General features: G+C 36.6%; 1 protein-coding gene across 1 annotated transcript; it reads left to right on the top strand.

Moving 5' to 3' along the window:
• The first annotated feature begins 10,745 nt into the window (after window positions 1-10,745).
• Window positions 10,746-11,811, top strand: LOC105985022 (olfactory receptor 2T1). The gene has a single exon (XM_013015436.1). It carries the CDS (start codon window positions 10,855-10,857, stop codon window positions 11,809-11,811), a length of 957 nt encoding a protein of 318 aa, XP_012870890.1. The 5' UTR covers window positions 10,746-10,854.
• The last annotated feature ends 9,700 nt before the right edge of the window (window positions 11,812-21,511 follow it).

Here is a 21,511-nt window from a genome sequence, read left to right as displayed (position 1 = left end):
GAAGTCAGATAAACATCTCCAGGTAGGAGAGCCTGGACTCCAAGAATTGATCATGAAGATATTGTTGAGCCATCACTGAGGCTGAAGAAAGGAGAGATGAACCTGTAGAGGGGGTGAAGAGGTAATAGAGTAGACACATGAAAAGAGGTTTGCTGCCACTGAGCCTCCAACTGATGAGCATGTGCTCCACAAGGTTAGGGACTTGACCCTAGTTACTACTGTCCACCTCCATCCTAGTAGGCCACTCTCCACCAAACACGCCTTGTGTGCATATCAGTGCAGAAACCAGCGCTGATATCTCACATTGTGTTAAGACCTTTGATCCAACTCAGCCTTATAAACAGCTAAGGCTACAAGAAAGCCTGTAATCTCACCCAAGTTTAGAAACTGGACTGCAGCAAAGACATTGGACTAAGGCTCAGAGGACTGCTGAACACCAAGAAGGGAGAAAAACAAGGAACAAGAAGAGGGTTAAGGAATGTCACAGAGTCAAGGCCTTGGGAGTTCCCTGAGGGTCCTCGGGTGAGGAAGAAGTGGACAACACATAGCAGCTCTCTTTGCTAATATCTGACAACACATAACGGCTCTTTTTGCTAATATCCACCCTTGTTTTCTAAAAGAGTGCCTGAAACAAAGGTGTGTAGCGGAGGGGAGGGGGAAGAAAGAGCTTGCATCAATACCTTGGCTTAGTGAAATAATGAGAAATGAAGTTCCTATAGCACTGTAGAACCTGAAGGTGGTGGCTATCTTTCAGTTATAGACCCATAAAATATCAAATTCACAGGAAGCCATAGGTTTGAGAGCTCATCAATAAATCATCGTCCAGATTCCCAAGTGACAAATGCCTTCACCAGGGGGATGTATATCCACCTTCATGATTAGATATGAAAACAATTAGACATCAATAACCTTGTCTTTACTAATGAAAATAATCTGTAAAAGTATGGCAAAAATCCCAAGCTTTCTGGCCAAATACATATATTTTACACTAATATACCATTAGTGTTTTCAGATGTTTTCCTACATGTAGATGAATGTATTTCTAAACTGAGGTGTCAAATTATGGGTTAATCCTAAATGAAATAAATTGGTTCTACAAAAGCTATCTGCTAGGTCCTATCTACTGGAATATATGAGAGAGAAAAACTATGCAAAAAATACCATGAATAAAGCTTCTACTTCTGCTCAGAGATTATTATAAATTGCTATTATCTAGGAAACTGCTTACAAAGACAGTATTTGCCCACTTATCCTTCCAAAACCTTCCCTACACTTTTACCTCCTTTTCTCAGAATGTGAGACCCCATTTCTTTAAGATATATAGGAGATTCATCCATCTGCATTTTGACCATGTCTTGAGATTTTGTGAAACTGAATTTAAAAGTGGTGGACTTAGAGGTGTGCTGGTAGCTCACGCCTGTAATCTTAGCTACTCAGGAATCTGAGTTCTGAGGATCCTAGTTTGAAGCCAGCAGGAAAGTCTGGGAGACCTTTATCTCCAATAAATGGTTAGAAAAAAGTCAGAAGTGGAGCTGTGGCTCAAGAGGTAGAAAGCTCGTGTTGAGCAAAATGAAGCTCATGGATAGTACCTCAAGTTTAAGCCCCAGGACTGGCACCAAGAAAAAAAAAATAGATGGACTTATTAAATAGGTGGAGAAAATTTCAAGGCCTTCAGGCTATGAGTACTGTTACTTTAATCTGATTTACAGTGAGAATTGGTAGTAAAAACAGAGCCAAAAGGTCTGAAAAACTTGCTGTTACTCCAGAAATGAAGTTTGTATAAATTTAAGCAAAGGAAATTATGACTACTGAGATGATTATGACATGACATTAGATTGAAGTTGGGTATGTTACATTGGGACAATAGATAAGATGTTTTCAGTTCATCTCAGGAATTGGCTGGATACCATCCACCACAGGATCAACAACGGAAATGTGTGGATTCATTCAAAAAGTTTGTTTTGACAAGAGAGCTTTAGGGTGCATCTGTCTGGTACAAGGATGCCTACCGAAGTGTCTTTCCCGTGTTCAGCTATCCAGGCACTCAAAGATGGTAGAGGTTTCTGGCTACTAATCAAGATGGCAGCAAATCTTGGCTTCATCCATGATACTGGTTCTGTAGGTATGAAGAAATAATGTCCCTGGGTCCTGGAGGTTTCTACCCAGTTTTTTTTTAAATCAATGTGTAGCAAGGTCAGAATGATATGTGAATAAGGTCAAAGTGAGGTGCAAAGTTATAAGGATGAAGCTGAAGACAGTATGGGTACCCCAGGAAGTTGGAGATGCTAGAAACATTAAATGTCTGCCAAGAAAATCCACAGAAAACCATCCGGGGTTGTCAGGAGAGAGGCTATCTGGGCTGCAAACGAAAAGGCCATAGGGCAGTGTGGATGAAGCCCTTTAGAATTTCATCACAGCCTCCTGATGTTGAACTTTGCTGCAAGATTTAATACTTGTCCTGATGGGTTTTGGTATTGCTTTGGTCCCACTCTTCTCCTTTTCTTACATCTGTTCTTTCCTTTCGTGATGTGAATGTTTTCTCTATTCTATGGTATGTTAGAAGTCTATAACTTGATGTTTAAATTTTATAGATACTGCTAAGCATTGGTGCCTCATTCCTATAATCCTAGCCACTCAGGGGGATGAGATTTGAAGAACACAGTTCTAAGCCAGCCCAGACAGGAAAGTCCCTGAGACTCTTACCTCTAACCACCAAAAGGCTGGAAGTGGAGCTAAGGCTCAAGTGCTAGCCTTAAGCAAAACAACCAAGGACACATCCATGCCTGGTGTTCAAGTCCCAGGATTGGCACCAAAAACAATTTACAAATGCTCACAACTAAAAATTTTCTAGCAGAATGGACAGTCTGTTCTTCATACTTCTAAGAATTGTTCTAGTAATGTGAGTATTTTTAGATGCATTGATTGCATTGTGATTAGATATACAAAAGCCTTTGGAGGGACCAAACTAAGAATAATACTATTTAATTATGGTTTTTGGGGTAGCAAGGAAAGCTGGACACCATGACTTATGCCTATCATCCTAGCTACACAAGAGTCTGAGATACGAAGATCGCAGTTCAAAGCTAGCTGGGGCAGCAGTCTCAAAGATTCTTACCTCCAATTAATCACCAAAAAACCAGAAGTGCAGCTGTGGCTCAAGTAATACAACACTGGCCTTGAGCAGCAAAGCTCAGGGACAGCACTCAGGTCCTAAGTTCAAGTCCCAGTACTGGCACACTTACATGAGTGTGCACATGTATGCACGTGCGTGCAAACACACACACAGTTCAAAAGACTTCAAATATTTTGAAATTTGTTTAGTTATTCTAATGAGAGACATATTTATGAAGGAAGAATTCCATGGTGCGTACTCAAACTTAAATATAAAAATTATTCTTCCTCACATGATTTGTGGTTACTACAAATTAAAACAATACGCAAATTGAAAAGAGCACAAAATGAAATGCCAATTTTTCCATGGGGAAGAATACTCCCTGAATATTAAGTTACATTTGAACTAAGATCATATCAGGGACTTAGTATGTACTTTGAAATGAATACAAATTACCAGATTTGTGTAAACACAAAGACACATATACCGGGCCTATATAGACATTGCCACAAGTGTGTATATACATATATACACACAAAACCTGTGTATTCTTCTCATGTGCAATCTTGTGAGGATAATTATTTATATGATGTTTTTGGTGATATTACATCTGTATGAAAAGGGATATTTTTGTGCCTATTCATATTTTCCAGTACATATGTGTTACTTTAATATATAGACAGAATAATTCCATTGTTTTAAGAATGAGACTGAGTTTGTCAAAAGATGACCAAAACATAATAAACTGAAAGAATTGACAGAAATTTTTCATATTGTTACTTAGTCATTACACTGTAGTTCAACCCTACATTTATTATAATTCAGTAAGAAGGACAATAACCAAAGTAGGACAAAATAGCTTGTCATGTTTTTTATATGTAGACAATTAACAAAAAGAAATTGTGTGTCATTACTTGGACTTAAACTCATGGCCTCTGCACTTTTTGTTTTAGCTATTTTATTTTATTTTCTCTTTCAGTGGTTGCATATAAAGGAGTTGCTGTTCCCAAAGTAGTAGATGAACACAGTGCATCTTTGTCAGCGTTTCCCCTTTTGTCATTTTCCCTCATCCTTCACATCCCCACCCTCAGAACAGTATTTCTTAAACTACCAATAGAACACAAAAACATAACAGAAGCAAGGCATTTTTTAACCTTAAAAAGTAACTTTTCATTTCTGCCAATACATATCTCTATGAGACAGAGCAGCTTGAGATTTCTGAGGGAATGCTCAGGAATGCAGATTGGAACGCTTCTGCAAACATACTTTCCTTAAAGCACGCTTTGCATTTTTTATTGTAGAGATACTGCACAGAGGCGTTACAGTTACATGAGTAAGGTAATTAATACATTTCCTATCAAGATTTGCTCCCCCTGCCTTTGTTTTTCCACGGGGCCTTTTGATTCACTTTCTTTGGCCTCCACTTCCATCAGCATACTTCTCATTAGCGGTTACAAGTCTGATCTCCTGAGATAGGAGGTAAGGGGCTGGTTCTATCCCAGCACTCTCCCTGACCTTGAAAAACTATTTAAACTCTTGCTTCTACTCATTGTGGGCCCTCCCTCTCTCTCATCAGGGATCCAAACCTAGAAAAGCCAGACACATTTCTGCATTCTTTAATGGTGTGAGATTCCCTTCCTGATTTGTGGGTTGTGAACAACTGTCTTTGATTGCTAAACAGTAACCCATAAAGACTGGAAGAAAGCAATATTATTCATTTATAGAAGGCCTGAGAATTTGAAATTTGCTCTGTAATGTACACACTTTGGAGGATTTCTGATGTGCATTTAAGTTTGCAGGACAAAGTGGTAGCTTTCAAAGACCTGAAGTGTGATTCTTTGTGTGGATTCCGTCATAAATTCCTAAGGCTACCTCTAATCTGTAATTCATTAATGTCAAATTCATAAATTCAATGAAAGACTGGTGCATGCTAGATCTTTGCAAGTAATGCAGTGACAATACCAAATACATGCAAAAACCATATCTTGTTTTTGTTTCAGATCTTCATAGATGTGAATGGCTGTGTGCATTTTCCTGTCCTTGTGAACTGGAAGAGAAATCAATCTCCCTGTACATTCTCCAGCTCATCATTACATAATGCCTTGTAGTTTGCTGGTAAGTTTTGTTTACACTGAATGGTATGCAGCTTTCTCCATTTTTGCAATATGCCCTCAGTTCTAAATGGATAGCTGCAGAGGATTCAGCTCTAAGAACATGACAAATAACTCTTCTTTAGTTGAGAATGAAGTTTATAGTAAAACTGGGCATGTGGATTTTTTAAAATATCAGTGTTATATGTTCTGTTCCATAATGTCTTCTAAGGGATGTATGTAGCTTGATCTTTAAACAGCTAGCATTAAGATTACCTGAAAAGCTACAAGGAATGTGGGGGAATGTAGGGAAAAATGATTATTTGGAAGTTTTTGACCTTTAAATCATTAGATTAAAAATTTGAGGTTTTGGTTAAAACGTGCAAAATTCGAGATTGAAGTTAATATAACAATTGAAGCAATATAACAAACATCTAGTAGCTTCTCTTCTAAACTAAGAACACTTTATGTTTAAACTATTCACCCTTCCCTTTAATGAAAGACTAAGTGTGGTGAAAATGGTTAGTATCTTCACAGATGGCAGATCAAAAACTGCTATGCTCCATGATCCTTCCTGATACTATTACTTCAAAAATAATTTGTATGATAAAGTGACTGATTTTAAAACAGCAGACTAACTGGGTACTAGTAGTTCATGCCTGTAATTCTAGATACTCAAGAGTCTGAGATCTGAGGTTGGGGTTCAAGGGCAGCCCAGGCAGGAAAAGCCTGTGAGGCTTGAATCTCCAATTAATTACTCAAAAGCTGGAAGTGGAGCTATGACACTAGCCTTGTGAAAAAAGAAAAGAAAAGAATAAAAGTTCAAGGAAAGTGTCCAGGCCCTGAGTCCAAGCTACAGGACCAGGACAAAACAAACAAAAAAAACCAGAATGTCTCCACAGCATACCGTAAGTGGTCTGATTGAATTTACGTTCTATGTTTGATCCAAACAAGACTTGCAGAATTGGATCTAAGGAGATTGAGGCATGATTATTTGTAGCTTCTGGGCTGCATGTCTCAGATGCAAATTCAAAGCAGGATTCATACGTTCATTGCCATGAATCCCTCACTCCAGGTAATTAGTACATCCAGAAACAGCCTTGTTAAATTATATTGAGTGAATATTGCAAATATCAAGTGGAAAGGTGGCATTGAATAGAAGGAGCAAAAAGAATCTTTTTCTCAAGTACGTTTGTGTCTATGTCATTTAAATTCTAGTGAATTGGATCAGTCCAACATTTGTAAGATACAGACTACATGCAATTTTCCATCTTAGTTTCTAAAATACTGGTTATGAAGCAGGCTTCCTGATGCTTTTTGCATGTTGCATTGTCATTTTGCTTGCTCTCACTCTGAGTATGTTCTCATACTCACATGGATCATTGGACACAGAAGTGATGCAAGAAAGTGTTCATAGTTCCTCTGACTTCAAGTTTAAGGGCTTTCTTTTAGGATAAAAGGTGTAAAAATTTGTAAATGCATTCATCAGACCCTCCTTACCAGCGATTCACAGGCAGTTTTTAAGACATAGAATAAACTTCCATAGGAAACAGCAGATTTCTCTAGTTGCGGTGATTACACTGGTTTCTGTTGTCTTAAGGTTCTAAGGGGTAATGTGGTTTTAAGTCACTCCAAAATTTTATAAATACATCAACATTTCACTATGCTTCTTTCAATTTGAGTTTAATCATTTTACTTTAGGGATTTAGGTAGACAAAAACTATCTAGACATACGTTTAAATTTCGGTTCCAAAATTCTACAACTTTGTATTGTCTTAGCTTGAAAACCTCTCAGGTAAATATCACTGAAATTCTAATGTGTAAATAATGAATCAATAATAAGATGTCTCTGAAATAGAAATAAAAAGGTCATATCTTCCATGCTCTCTGTACTGGAAAAAATAATACCTAATTTGCTGCAATTGACATACTAATTTTTAAAATTATATTTTTATTATCTCTAAGTAGTTGCACAAAGGAGTTAGCTTTCAATAAATAAGTTTATGAATACATTGTCTTTTGATTGATGTAAACCTTTTCATCATACTCCTTCTTCCCTAACAATCTAACCTCTCCTCTCTATTTTCTTAATTTCCTAAGGTATACACAGAATATTATGCCTATGTTCTCACCCCTCTCTCTCTCCATTTATCTACCTCTCCTGTCAACCTTCACCCAACACCTTTCAAGTACCAATTCCCTAATGTTCATTTTATTGCACTGTGGTTTGCTTCTTCTGAAAAATTACACTTTGAATTCTCCCCTGTAAACATATACTTCTATTAATACACTCTTGGACACTTGCATACCACCCACATATGTTTACTTATACCTTTATAGGTTAGTTCTAACTTGAGCCACAATACAAGCCCTTTGTACCTGTAGAATTGACTTCACTTAACATATTGCCTTTGAAGTATGTGTCTGCAAGTAAGGGACTGAAACAAATATTTTGGCAAATAATTCATAGATGAATTTGACATACAGGAAAAAACAGAAGACTTTGTAGTTATAGCTACATTATGGAGGGTTAATATAAAGGGAGAAAAATGGGTGGGAGATGTAAGGCCCTGTGTTTGAGCTTCATAATTACATGAAATAAAATAAAATAAAATGGGTAAAATTGTAATCTGTGCTAACACAGTTTCCTGAATATAGGATGTTACATTAAAAAACAGTGTTTACTCTTTCATTTGGCAGACACTCAACCAGTGGTCACATTGAAATCATATACAATTCACATAAAACTGACAATCTAATCTATTAGTGTTTGGTTTGAGGATGGTCTTAGAGACCATTACAGACCTGAACAAGAATTTCATCTTAACTCCAATATACAGCAAAGTGGGAGAAATTTGCAACTATGTACATTTAAACAAACATGCATTTCTTACAGAGAAAGAGATATTTGCAAATGTCAAGATTCTGTGTGTGTATGTGGATGTGTTATTATGAAGCTAAATGTAAGTTAAGTCTGGAAAATAATTTTACCCAATAAAGTAATTTATATTTTTCATTTTATTCTCAGAATTTGCAGGTTGCGAACATCCATGCCCCTCTAAAACACATAGATTTTCTTCAGGGTTAACTACAATGAACAAAATTTTCAGAGAATTTCTATGAAATAAAATTTCCTTCGAGTGGAGTGATATTTGAAGAAAGTGATACAGAACCTAATTACTGAATCTGTTTTGCTGAACTGTCCTTCATTAATACAGCTGAAGATTGAGAGGTATTTGCACTTCAGATGCATAGATTTTAGTTGACTACGTAGATTGCTTAAAAGAGAGTCGGGGAATACTCATATTTTATTAATGATTTTGTCAAAAAGAATATATTTGTAAGACGTTTCCATTACTTTACATAGCGTAAAGTATTTTCACTTATGACTATCAATTTGTTTCTTCATTATCTTTACGTAGTTGTACAAAGGAGTTTCAACTCAGCATGTCCATTATGAGTAAAATGCATCTTGATCAATGTCATCCCCTCATCATTGTCCCCCCCAATTATCTCCACCCCAGCCAACCTCATACTCCTTATAACATCTTTGAATGTTTTAATAACCCAACATAATCTAAAGAGATGACACCAAGATTTTGAGAAAGAGGCTCTTGTGTCAAATAATGTCATGACCGGAGAAAGAACTTAGTTCATGCAATTGAAAATAATATTTTACTGTATACTTACTTTATTACTTTAAATGCACATTTTTGAGTGCGATCCAGAGTTATTTTATATATTTTCTGATTATATTCTTGTGTGCAACATGATACAATCTGTGTCTAACAGAAACTGAAATATATGTTCTCTTCATTACCTTACCCTACAGTGAATGGACAGGTAATAAATTAAATCAAGTGTTTTGTTTAGAATCACAATTCACAATGAGGGAGACCTTTTTATATTCACAACGAGTTAGACCTTTTATATACAAAGAGGAGGACAAGGCAAATGAACTGCAGACTTGGTCTGTAATTCTGGGTCTACAAGAATAGCTAGCTAGAAAAGATAGGACTGCAGAAGTTTTAAATATATACTTAAGATTAAGCATGGACAAATTGCAGAGAAAAGTACTTACCTGTGCAAAATATTTTTATTTTTGGAACTGAAAAATGACTGACATTAAACTCATAATGTGGGAAGTGTGAAGGAGCAGGATATGATTAATATTGATGCTGTTTCATAAACCAGACAGCATTTTCCCTTCACATACACATTTAAATGGATCCCAAGCAAAAACTTAAAAGGCAAAGGCTAATAAAGCAGATTGTAAAGTGAAATTTATGGAACCTGGCACTAAAAATTCTGGAATTAGAAGTATAAAATAAAATGAAATATGATAAATATTGCTTTCATCCTTTAAAAAACAATTCTCATTATAACAACTTATCTTTTCTCTTACTCCTGAATTAATTACATATAGCAAAAAAAAATTAACAGAATAAAATGTGTGGCACATTTTACATCATGGGTATGGTAAATATTGTATTGTTTTGGCCATGAGTGAGAACACAGAATGAAGTGAGACTCCTTGGCCCAAACTTTCAGTAATAGGTTATGAAATACTCAGCCAAGGGAGAGGCTTTAGAGTTACTTAATTCTTAGTTTCACTATGTACATCAAAGGGTGAATGGATACAGAAGATAAGCTACAAACAAGGTATCAACTATAATTCAATGTGTTTTCTAGTGCTAGTTCCTCTAAATTCTAGTTGATAATTATATTTATACTAATTCCTATCATCGTAACATTAAAACTTCTTTCTTAAAAAGAAATAAAATAAGTATGGACAGTGATTCTTCTTATATCAGACAATCTTTTTAGGTCTCAATTTACAAGATTTGTTTATATTGCCAAGTTCATTTTATCCAACATATTCTGCAAAGTGGATGACCTAATAGTAATTGTACTGTCATAATGTGTATAATGACCTACAGTGTAATGTTTACTCACATTTCTTAAAAGATAAATCACAGCTAGGAACAAAGATGTTTGGAAGACGGTGATCATAAGGACCATAGAAAAGATGTAGTTAAGAATTTACCAATTTATGGCCGGGCGCCGGTGGCTTACGCCTGTAATCCTAGCTACTCAGGAGGCTGAGATCTGAGGATTATGGTTCAAAGCCAGCCCAGGCAGGAAAGACCGTGAGACTCCTATCTCCAATAAACCACTAGAAAACCAGAAGTGGCGCTGTGGCTCAAGAGGTAGAGTGCTCACCTTGAGCTGAAGAGTGCAAGGACAGCGCCCAGGCCCAGAGTTCAAGCCCCAAGGCCAACAAAAACAAAAAAGAAAGTACCAATTTAAATAATTTACTGTGGTACACACACAGAGATATATTGTATAATAGATGCACTAAATATATAATTATGAGCATATTGTAGTTTGGGAGCATTTGCTAATTATATGGTCATATTTAATGAATTATCATAAGTAATGATAAACTTTATTTAAAATGTGCATAGATTAACATTATTGTATAGAATAGTTTTATAAATGTGTCATTTTCAAAAACTAAGAAAACTATGTTTTATCTTTTAGAAGTCTGCTGTTTAAGAGTCAACTACACATATTGTTAGGTAAATTCCCTCAGAATATCATCATTTTGTTTGGAGGATTCTGAGTTGTGTCAGCACCATCATAAGATCAATGGAAAGGCAAAACATCTCCTCCACAGACTTCACTTTCATGGGGCTGTTCAACAGGGAAGAAACCTCAAGCCTTCTCTTTGTCATAATCTCTGTCATCTTCTTCACTGCCTTGGTGGCCAATGGGACCATGATTTTCCTGATCAACACAGATCCACGCCTACACACCCCCATGTACTTCCTCCTTAGCCATCTGTCCTTTATCGACATGATATATATCTCCACCATTGTACCAAAGATGCTGATCGACTACCTCCTGGGTCAAAGGACCATTTCCTTTGTGGGATGCACAGCCCAACATTTCCTCTACCTTACCCTGGTAGGAGCTGAATTCTTCTTGCTGGGTCTCATGGCCTATGACCGCTATGTGGCCATCTGCAACCCACTGAGATACCCTGTCCTCATGAGTCGCAGAATCTGCTGGATGATTATAGCAGGGTCCTGGTTTGGAGGTTCTTTGGATGGCTTTCTTCTCACCCCCATCACTATGAGCTTTCCTTTCTGTCGTTCTCGAGAGATTAACCATTTTTTCTGTGAAGCCCCGGCTGTGCTGAAGTTGGCTTGTGCAAACACAGCCCTTTATGAGACAGTGATGTATGTGTGCTGTGTTCTCATGTTACTAATTCCTTTCTCGGTGGTGATTGCTTCCTATGCCCGGATCCTGACCACTGTCTACAACATGAGCTCCGTAGAGGGGAGGAAGAAGGCATTTGCCACTTGTTCATCTCACATGACTGTGGTGACCTTGTTCTATGGGGCCGCCATGTACACCTACATGGTGCCACACACTTACCACTCACCAACCCAGGACAAAGTCTTCTCTGTGTTTTACACCATCCTCACACCCATGCTGAACCCTCTCATCTACAGCCTGAGAAACAAGGATGTGACTGGAGCACTCAGGAGAACACTGGGAAGGTTCAAGAATTCCCACCGAGTATCAGAAGGGGCCTTTTAAAAGATGACTTTTTGTCATGCGGATGGGAAGTGGGAACCTTTACATCTCATGGCAATATTCTAACTAGAATATAGATTCAACTAGGAAAAAGAATTCAACTGGACTGGAAGGATAGTCCAGCCAGAGAGCATTAGATGCCAATGTGGTGAAACTGGAATTAGACCAAAAGCTTCAAACATGGGCAGGTGCTAGATAAGGAGGGTCTTTCTTAAGTGCAGTTTGTGATATACAAGTGAGAATTTTAAGTTGTAAGAAAATGTCACTGAAGGATTATAAGCAAAGAGAAACTGATCACAGAAATCATGTGGAGAATATTTTTCTCTTTATAGTGAACACATAGTGAGGGAAACATGAAAACAGGGAGAAGTCAAAAGCAGTTTTGGTGGTTTTTCATATGTTCTGAAGGAAGGAGACTTCTAGCATGCATTAGAGTTCTAGGAGTAAATGAAAAGGTGATCAACTGGGATGCATTTTGGAGATCTGGATAACATAAAATGAAAAATACAGTATTTGGGGTGCGAGGTATACACAGTAGAATCAAGAAGATACTCTGGTTTGAACTTGAGCAATCAAGTTGACTTTGGGCTTATTTGTTGAAACAAAGCAGGGCAATTTTTAGAAATACAATTATTAAATTTGTTTGTTTACTTATTACTTATTTATTGGTTGAACAAAGATTCAACTTGGAGCCTTACTCCTGCTAAACAGGCACTCTACCATGTGACCCACAACTCCAGCCCATTTTGTGTGCTAGCTATGCTTTTGGTAGGGTTTCACAATTTTTCCCAGTGGTAGCCTTGAATCACAATGGCTTGCTAGTAGCCTATGCATCACCATGGAGGATAGGACTCTGTTAAGATAGGACTATTAACTTTTTGCTATTAACTTTGTACTGAGATCCTGATCTCTATTTTCCATGTGACTGGAATTACAGGCATGAGCCACCAAGTCCAGCCATGAATTTATTTATGCTAGTAAAAAAAAAAAAATGTCATTTTTTTTTATTCTGTCAAACTATGCAAAAGAAAGCAAGAGCACAATACGATTGTTGTGAGTTAAGAAAGTGAACTGGAGATATGTCTGGGCATGTTCCATTTCAGGAAGATGCAAAATTTAGAACGGATTACTCACTATAGATAAATCTTGTGGACAGAACATTCTGTAAATCTGTACCTGAGAGAGTCTAGGAATAGGTCTCCTTTCCTTTTAGTGGTACATAACAGGTTTTTAAACTAGGGTCTCCCACTTGCTAGGCAAGCTTTGTGTTTCTTTTTTGCATTGGTTATTTTCAAGATAAGGTCTTGTTTGTCTGAACATGCACAAGGACTATGATTCTCCTGCTTGCCTTTTCCCATAATAGCTGTCATGACAGGCACATACCAGTGAAACAGGAGTCTCACACATTGTTGCCTGTAAGGCTATCTTCAAATTTTAGACTCTAAAGTAACCAGAATTACAGGTATGTGCCTCTGTCTCTAGCCTAGGAATAGTTAGTTTCATGGATTTAAAAGCTGTGTGTACTATGGCTCTGTAGTAGAGTTTGAAATTTGGTATTGATATTCCTCTAGGACTGTTCTTTCTCTTAAGGATCGTTTTTGCTATTTGGGCTCTTTTATTGTTCCATGTGAATTTTTGAATTGCCTCTTCTATTTCTTTGAAGAATGAGGTTGGAATATAGATAGGTATTGCATTGAATTTGTACATAACTTTGGGAAGTATTGCCATTTTCACGATGTTGATCCTTCCAATCCAGGAGCATGGGAGGTTTTGCCACTTTCTAAGTTCGGTTTTGATTTCCTTTTTCAGATAGGTCCTATGGTTTCCCTTATCTGCAAGCAAATAAGGAAGAGACAAGCAGAAATGATCAGATAAGATGGTGTTAGGTGAAATGAACCCCAAGACGAGGACACAGGTGTTTTTTTTCTTTCTTGCTATTGTTTCTAAAGTATTTACAACATGATTTCTTTGTTGTTTTGTATGTCCCGCCCCCACAGTATAACCCCTGTTTTCACTGTATTTGATGTTGGTATAATTTGGGAAGGGGAAAGGAAAAAACAACTTGTTTAAATAGGGATACAGGTGGACCCATTTCAACAATGAGATGTACAAGACGCTATATTGAAAAACAAACTTTACAACTTTGGCAGAAAAAAAAGCACAAGTGACCCACAAAAACAACAACTTTGGCAGGGCTGAGGGGGTAGGTTGGGGGAGGGGAGTCGTGGAGATGGGAGGGCAGGGATTGTAGGGGGAAAACAAAGGAGGAGGCAACAATGCTTGATAAGAAATGTACTCATTACCTTGTTCATGTAATTGTAACCCTTTTGTATCGTATTTTCACAATAAAAAACATTAAAAATAAATAAAAATTCAACTAATCTCAAAAAAAGAGAAAAAGAAAAAAAAAGTAAAACAAGATGTATGTGTGTGTGTATGTGCACGCGCGTGCACACGCGTGCTGAAAACTGAACCCAGTATCTAATTAAAACCAGGAAAGCATTCTACATCCAGGCTCCTTTAAAATACCTTTGAAATGATATTGGTAGAGTCATTATAGATAGATTTTATAAATCTTTTGTTTTGATTGTACATTTAGAGATTTGGGAAATAGTATTTCGATAATGATTAAAACTGTTGAGCATTTTTCATTATTTAACATATCATCTATTTATTTTTTATTGTCAAAGTGATGTACAGAGGGGTTACAGTTGTAAGGTCCGCTCCTGGATGGCCAGCAGACTCCACCCTCCTCGCAGCAAAGTCTCCACCCAGTACCTGCGTTACCTAGGCAACTGGGACACCTGGAAGAGGTCACATCTGCATCCGCTGAGGTCACATCCGAATTTGATGTGGCCACACCTTTCCCCGCCCATACCCTACATAAGGCCTAGCCCAGGCCCAGACGCTCTCTTGCTCTTGCTCTTGCTCTTGCTACTCTTTTCTTGCTCTCTCTGTTCTATTCTAGCTCTCTCTCTGTTCTTTTCTTGCTCTCTCTCTTTCCCAGCCACGTGGAGTGCCAACCTTGCCTGGTCCCAGCAGGTCTACTGAATAAACCTACCCCTTACCTGAATACCACGTGCGTGCTGGTGCAGTTCTTACTCGGTTACCTCTTTTTAAAAACCAAGGTAATAAGTATATTTCTTGTCAAACTTGTTATCCCATCCCTCATTTTTCTACTTTCCTTCCCCACCCCCAAGTTGTACAGAACATTATGATTAAACACTGTTGAGCATTTCCAAAAAGCTCTTTGTATCTCATGTCTTATGATCTGGACCTCCTGTTTATCTTATATACAATGTATGGCTTATGCATAGGACTAAGAGTTTTCATTTGTAAATATTAAGCTTGAAACACCACTGAATATCAAAGTAGAAATGTCAAAGAGCTGAACATTTTTCTCTAATTATCATTTGGATATTAGGTATTCATTGGGGACGCATTGGGGTGCCTGATATAGGAACAGAGAGAAAGAAATCATGTAGAGCTGATTGCCCAGACAGAAAAGGGAGTGGTGGGGAATAGGCCATTGAGTACTGGACCACAGAAAATGGGGTAAAAATAAAAGGAAGGAAAAGATGAAGAAGAATGGCCACATAGTATGATATGATAGAAACCTAGAAAAGAGTCTTCCAAAAGTAGGAGAAGTCCAAGCATGTGAAACCCTACTTTGAATAATGTGGAAAAGAATATAGATCTCCTGGGTGGATATTTGTGTCTTTTTTTCCCTCTGTCAGTCATAGGGCTTGAACTCAGGGTGTGGGTACTGTCCCTGAGTTTTTCTGCTCGAGACCAACTCTACCACTTTGTGCCACAGGTCCACTTCAGGTTTTGTGGCTGTTAATTGGAGGTAAAAGTTTCATGGACTTTCCTTGTCTAGCTGGCTTCAAACCCAATCTTTAGATCTCAGCAATGGAGTGAATTCATATGAGGGACCTAGAATAGAAGTTAGCAGTATGATTTTTCTGAGAGAGTGTAGTCACAGATTATGCAACCAAACATTGCTGGAATTATTGATAAAATTGCTGTCTCAAATAGATAAATGATAGTACAATTAGTTCACAGTTGTTCAGAATTTCTTCTTGAGCTCAGACAGTTTTTTAAAATGTTTAATTCGTCAGAATTTCTTTCCTTTCTACAAGAGAGATGTTTCTACCCACAAATCATGAGTTATAATCTTTCTCTTGAAGAAAGCTTCACAAAATACATAAGTATCAAAAATGGTTCCAGTCTCTCTCATTCACTGGCCCAGAATAAGTATGAAATGCGCAAACAGCAACAAAAGCAACAACAACACAAACAACAACAAAAACAAACAAACAAAAACACAAGGAGCTAGCAGCAGAGGAAAAGGAATACAAAGCTGAACCCAGATCCTCTTAAGTATATTAGAAAAGCCAGTTTTGGGCATGACAACGTAGGGGGGGGAAGGGGGGGAAGGAGAAGGATTGGGATTGGGGGGAAGGGGGGAGGCTGGGAAGGGATGTGAAGGGTAAACAAAGGAGGAGGCTGCAATTCTTGGTAAGAAATGTACGTATTATCCCGCCCATGTAATTGTAACCCCTCTGTACAGTATGTTCACAAATAAAATAAAATTAAATTAAAAAAAAGAATATTAGAAAAGTTCAGACCTCTTGAAATAACTAAAAATTTTATTTTCTTATTGTGTTGTTTTGTATATTTAAGTGTTTAGCAATGCTGACAGCTTTAAAATTTAGTACATGTTATAATAAATGCATACTAGTTACATGCAAATTAATACCTAACTATTGCTCAATGTATCTTTATATTAACATGTACCATTAGCAATATAATACTGCCTAGGGAAGGTCTGATTTTTCTTTAATCCTGGAGGTGAAACATGCATAAAGACTTGAAATACAGAAAAGGAAAGAGACTTCCAAAGCAATGCCAACAACAGAGCAAAGGTAATTTAATTTGAGTAACAATGATTTATAAAAGAAAATGATTAAAATTCTTTATAAATTGAAAGGGTTTTTTCTCAATTAAAATTGTTAACTAAAGAAATTTGTCACATTTATTTGCGAACCATTTAATTGTAGTTTAGAGACAAAGATCCTCTTGGGATGACTATGCTGATGTCAGATTTTCTTCCAAATGAGAGCACTAGGAAGCAAGTACTGGGATTACCCTGGCACATATTCTCTGATATAAACCACTAGCCTTTGTTTTCAGCACCCTACAGCATGTAGGCACAGCTGCATGTCTTTGTTAGGTTCTTCATGACTAAGGCTGGTATATCTCTGGGTCATTCGTATATTCGATATTTTTTTAACTTAAAGTCTCAGGAAGGGAACTTCTGCTAACAGGATGTAACTCTAAGTTTAAGTGCTATGTTTCATGTTTTGTGTAGATAGCCACTCTCTATCTGTACTTCATCTTCTCTCCTTTCCTTTCTGTCTTGTGGAAGAGGATAGAAAGTCCTCAGGTTAGAAAGTCTGATTTTTTGTTCTTCTTCCCTACATTTGCTTCATAAAAAGAAATGCTGAACAGCTACATTTCCTGCTTCAGTTATGTAAGAGTTTTCCCTGAACAGTAACAATCAGTTCTTTAGGTGTGGAGGGCCAACTGTGGAAGGTAGGTAACTCTGAGGACTTTATATCCACAAATGGCATAGTGTTTTGCATTTGGTAGAAAGTTTGTTCAAACCAAAGACATATTTGGTAATTGTGTGTAGGTTTGTTTAAAACTAAAACTTTGTTTCATCATTCAAGTATGTAATTCTAAAGTGATTTCAAGGAGAGGAATTTATTTGTTTACACTATTCTACTGCCTTTTATGGAATTCTTAAACGTTTATAAATAAGGTCTATTTATTAGAAATTATCCTTGTCCTGTTTAAAGAAAAGACAGACTTTTTAACTTGATACTTAGCAATTCCTGGAGGTAGCTAAGATGAGACTGTGTCTCACAAGACATAGGGGAGCTCGTAAATGGTGAAGATAACAGGTATCTGATCTCACACCCTAAGCTTTGAAGCACTGCACACCAAACATGGTATATAAGTAGGAATTGAGGAAAGTAATAGCTGAGAAAGTTTTCTTGTGGCATAATTAAGAGGTGATCATGATGTTGGTCGCTTTTAGGAAGAAGGGAGTCTATTAGAATTTCTTTAACACTTTAATGATTTTCCAAGTGGTTTTATTTTAGAAGTTTCATTCACTTGCACAAGTAAAAGTGACACTACAGGTAACCTATGCACAATGCCAAGTTATACTCAGGATTAAATGGCTTTTAGTGAGTGTCACTGTTTATCACTGCTTTGGGGGACAGTTACTGTTCAAGCCCTGTTGTACTTTGAAACATCTTTGGATCACAAGGATTGTGTCGGTTCTTGACACAGAAAAGTGCTAAACAAGAAAATAACAACATCTGAAAGAGCAAAAAAAATAAAACCAACTCTCTAATATTGGATCTGCATTACTGGAGAGTAACAATATGGAAATCACCAGGTGAGATTCAAACAGTTATGTCTTGCTATTACAATTCTGATTAAAATAGACCTAGCACTCACCTATTTTACCAGGTGTGTTCAAGAAGTGTGGGCAAAAACAAATTTCACAGTGATGATATATTTCACATTAACTGACAAATGCTGAACCTCAGTGAGTTGGTTTCTATATTCAATATTCACATGTGATTTCTTGCTTCTATGAAAGACTAGAAATTAAGGCTCAGTGGTAGATCTAAAGGAACATATTATATACTTGACCTTACAAAGAAACTAATATTTGCTCAATTTTCAGCAAAGACATAAGTAAATTCTACATATGCTAAGCTATTATCTATTTTAAAACTATCAAAACTAAAATAAAGTAGAATTGCATACTAACCACCTGTCTCTATAAGGAATAACTTTCCCAAGAAAATTGCTTGTACAAAATGACTGCTTTAATTGCATAAGTAATGGAAAAAATTGGACCTAAAAATAAAATGAAGTTACAATGATAAGTAATACTTTGGATAAACTAAGTAACATAATATCACACAAAATAGCCTTATTTTATAACTACTCTATGCTTATTTTTATGCCATTTCTAATGCAAAAAAGGGCACATGCCATGAGCAAATTTCAATATAATCAGCAGAAGAGAATACACCGAAAAGTATGCTTGTTCTATTGTGGTTAAAATTGTACTGACTAAATGTATATGCTATTGCTAAATGCTGCTGTAAACACAATTCAGAACCATTGCTGCTTAGAAGCACTTAGAAGCACAGTTTGTTGATGGGATTCTAAAGCCCAATAACATATCTCCCATAGACTATCCATAGAATTAAACACATAATACTATACATTATAAACCCACTTAGAAGCAACATGCATGGAAATCAATTGAGAAGCAACTTTGTAACTGCTTGTTATGCTACTCAACTGTAGCAATATTCTGGATATATACTATGTATTTACTGAGAATGGGATATTAAATGCTATTGAGTTTAAATAAAATTGAAGCTATATTAAATTTTAAAAACGATGTAGAAGGTTTAGCTCAGTGGTGGAGTATTAATACATTCAAGTTCTTGGGTTGATCCCTAGCATGGTCAAATAGAAAATAAATATAATGCATAGACATAATAATAACATTTATATAAAGACCTCATTTTCATTTTATTTTTTATTTTCCTTACATTCTGTAATGTTGCTACATATTTTTGTTCTATTAGTCTGGTTTAAAGTAAAATATCCATATTTGGAGAGCTTCGATATTATGGATCCTCGCAAATCTCTTTTTCCCTATGTGAAGAGTTTCTGGTGATCTCTGGAGTCTCATTAGTAAGTTTTAGTTTTAGCAAAATTTATAGTCAGGTCTAGGGATACTCTTGTCCTCATAGAGAAGTATTTATGTCAAAGTGTGTGTGTGTGTGTGTGTGTGTGTGTGTGTGCTTGCCCATTTGTATCTCTTGGCCTTGAGTTTTTCTTGTGGACCAATAGCAGTCCCTGCACTCAGTGTCCAACGGCAATCCACTATGCCCTGAACTTAGAGTGCCGTAATGAACATAGCCCTCCAAAGAGGGACAGGACTGAGTGGACATTTTTCTCTTTCTGCAACATGTGAACCACATCTGAACATGTGATTTTAATCTCCCTGTGGGGAAAAGGGACAGAAATAGAATGAGGAAGTATACAGAAAGACAGAAAAGTTGGAAATATTTCAAGAACAAAAAGCTAAAACTTTTACAAGATGTGGGTGTTATCAGTAAAACTCTGGCTGAGAATTTACCTTTTATGGTTTTATTGAATCTACCATAGCATGGTAAAAGAGACAAGGGAGGCGTCCTGAGAACTCCTCAATACTGGCCACTGAAGTTCAGTTCCCACAGCTTTCTTGTCTTTATCTAACAGTGTTCTGCCCTTAGATTCTCCATTTTCAATTAGAGACCACAATTTGAAGGGTCTTAATCAAAACCATTCTTAAACTAAGTTTTTGACTGGGCACCAGCTAAGGGCATTTCATTTACCTCAACTCTAGACTCCAAAGGCAGGAAAATGTCTTCAATGTGCTTTGAGCTCTATGTAGAAATCAGAAGCTTTGACTTACCCATTGGGCTTCAGAAAATAATTGTGAAATTAATGAATTGTTGGCTACTTTGACTTATTGAAAATTGATACAGAGCATCTGTGTTGATACTGGTGAATTATGCTCCTGGAGAAGGTTGTCTCTTTAGGCCTCATTTTTCTCATCTGTAGAATGGATGACGTAGTAGTATTCTAGTATTTCATAAGGTTGTTGGGAAAAATAATTTAATAGTTGATATTTATGAAATACCACTCAGTGTGTAATTGATGATTTCTTGCTACTAGTTCCAGGTAGATGAGCATGGCAGGCAACATCATTACTTACTATTGCAGTGAACGTTAATTGTTGCACTTTTGTGTAACTTGGAATGTGTTCATTCCTAGAAAACTTGATTAAATTAAATATTTAATGTGGTCATAGACTGGGAACAAGTTGTGTATAGACTTCAGCAAGAATTTAGGTAGGCCACAAAATAATATCCAATTGCCATATTAAAAATGTAAAAAGAAGCAATAAAATCAATCATAATCTGTTATTTAACCAAATATGTCAAGAACATCATGAATTTAATGTTCAACCAATTATAAAATGCTGTATATCTTTTCACAATATCTTTGATTGCTTTTTTGTACCATGTCTCAACATTGAATAGTCATGTCTTAGGTATTCAACAGCTTCAGGTTACTCATAGCTAGCATATTAGATAATATAGGCATATATCATACCAAGAAAAATCATCCAAACACGTGGAAGTGTTCAGAATTGTGTTGAAGTATTATATAACTGAAATGTGCACATGCTTATTTCAAATTTAAGCAATATCCTGTAATATTATTTAAATCAGTTCACTTTTCCATTCTTATTTGTATTAAAGCTGTATCTATTAATTATTCCTCCTAGTTCTTTTATTGGATTAATAAATTATTTGTTGATAACCAGTCTGTTAAAAGAGGGAAAAAAAGAAAAATGCCAGTTGACCCTAAGCTTTATTTTTCCCCTTGGTAAGTCTTCTTCTGCTATTTTTCTCAGTTGACAGTAAACATTTGTTTTCCTGATGGCTCTTGGATAGCTCCTCATAGCTCAGAGCTCTTAGCTCTAATCCTAGAAATTAATTTCTGGGCTTAATTAGGTAAAAAAATCTCTTGATTTGCCTATGATCAT

Source organism: Dipodomys ordii, unplaced genomic scaffold (genome assembly GCF_000151885.1).
Source record: "Dipodomys ordii isolate 6190 unplaced genomic scaffold, Dord_2.0 Scaffold27, whole genome shotgun sequence".
In the NCBI taxonomy this organism is placed as follows: Eukaryota; Metazoa; Chordata; class Mammalia; order Rodentia; family Heteromyidae; genus Dipodomys; species Dipodomys ordii.
The sequence above is the reverse complement of the archived record's forward strand: the minus strand, read 5'-3'. Positions and strand labels throughout refer to the sequence as shown.

Excerpts from the sequence above, each read along its gene's own strand:
- LOC105985022 (XM_013015436.1), top strand. The coding sequence starts at position 10,855 with ATGGAAAGGCAAAACATCTCCTCCACAGACTTCACTTTCATGGGGCTG.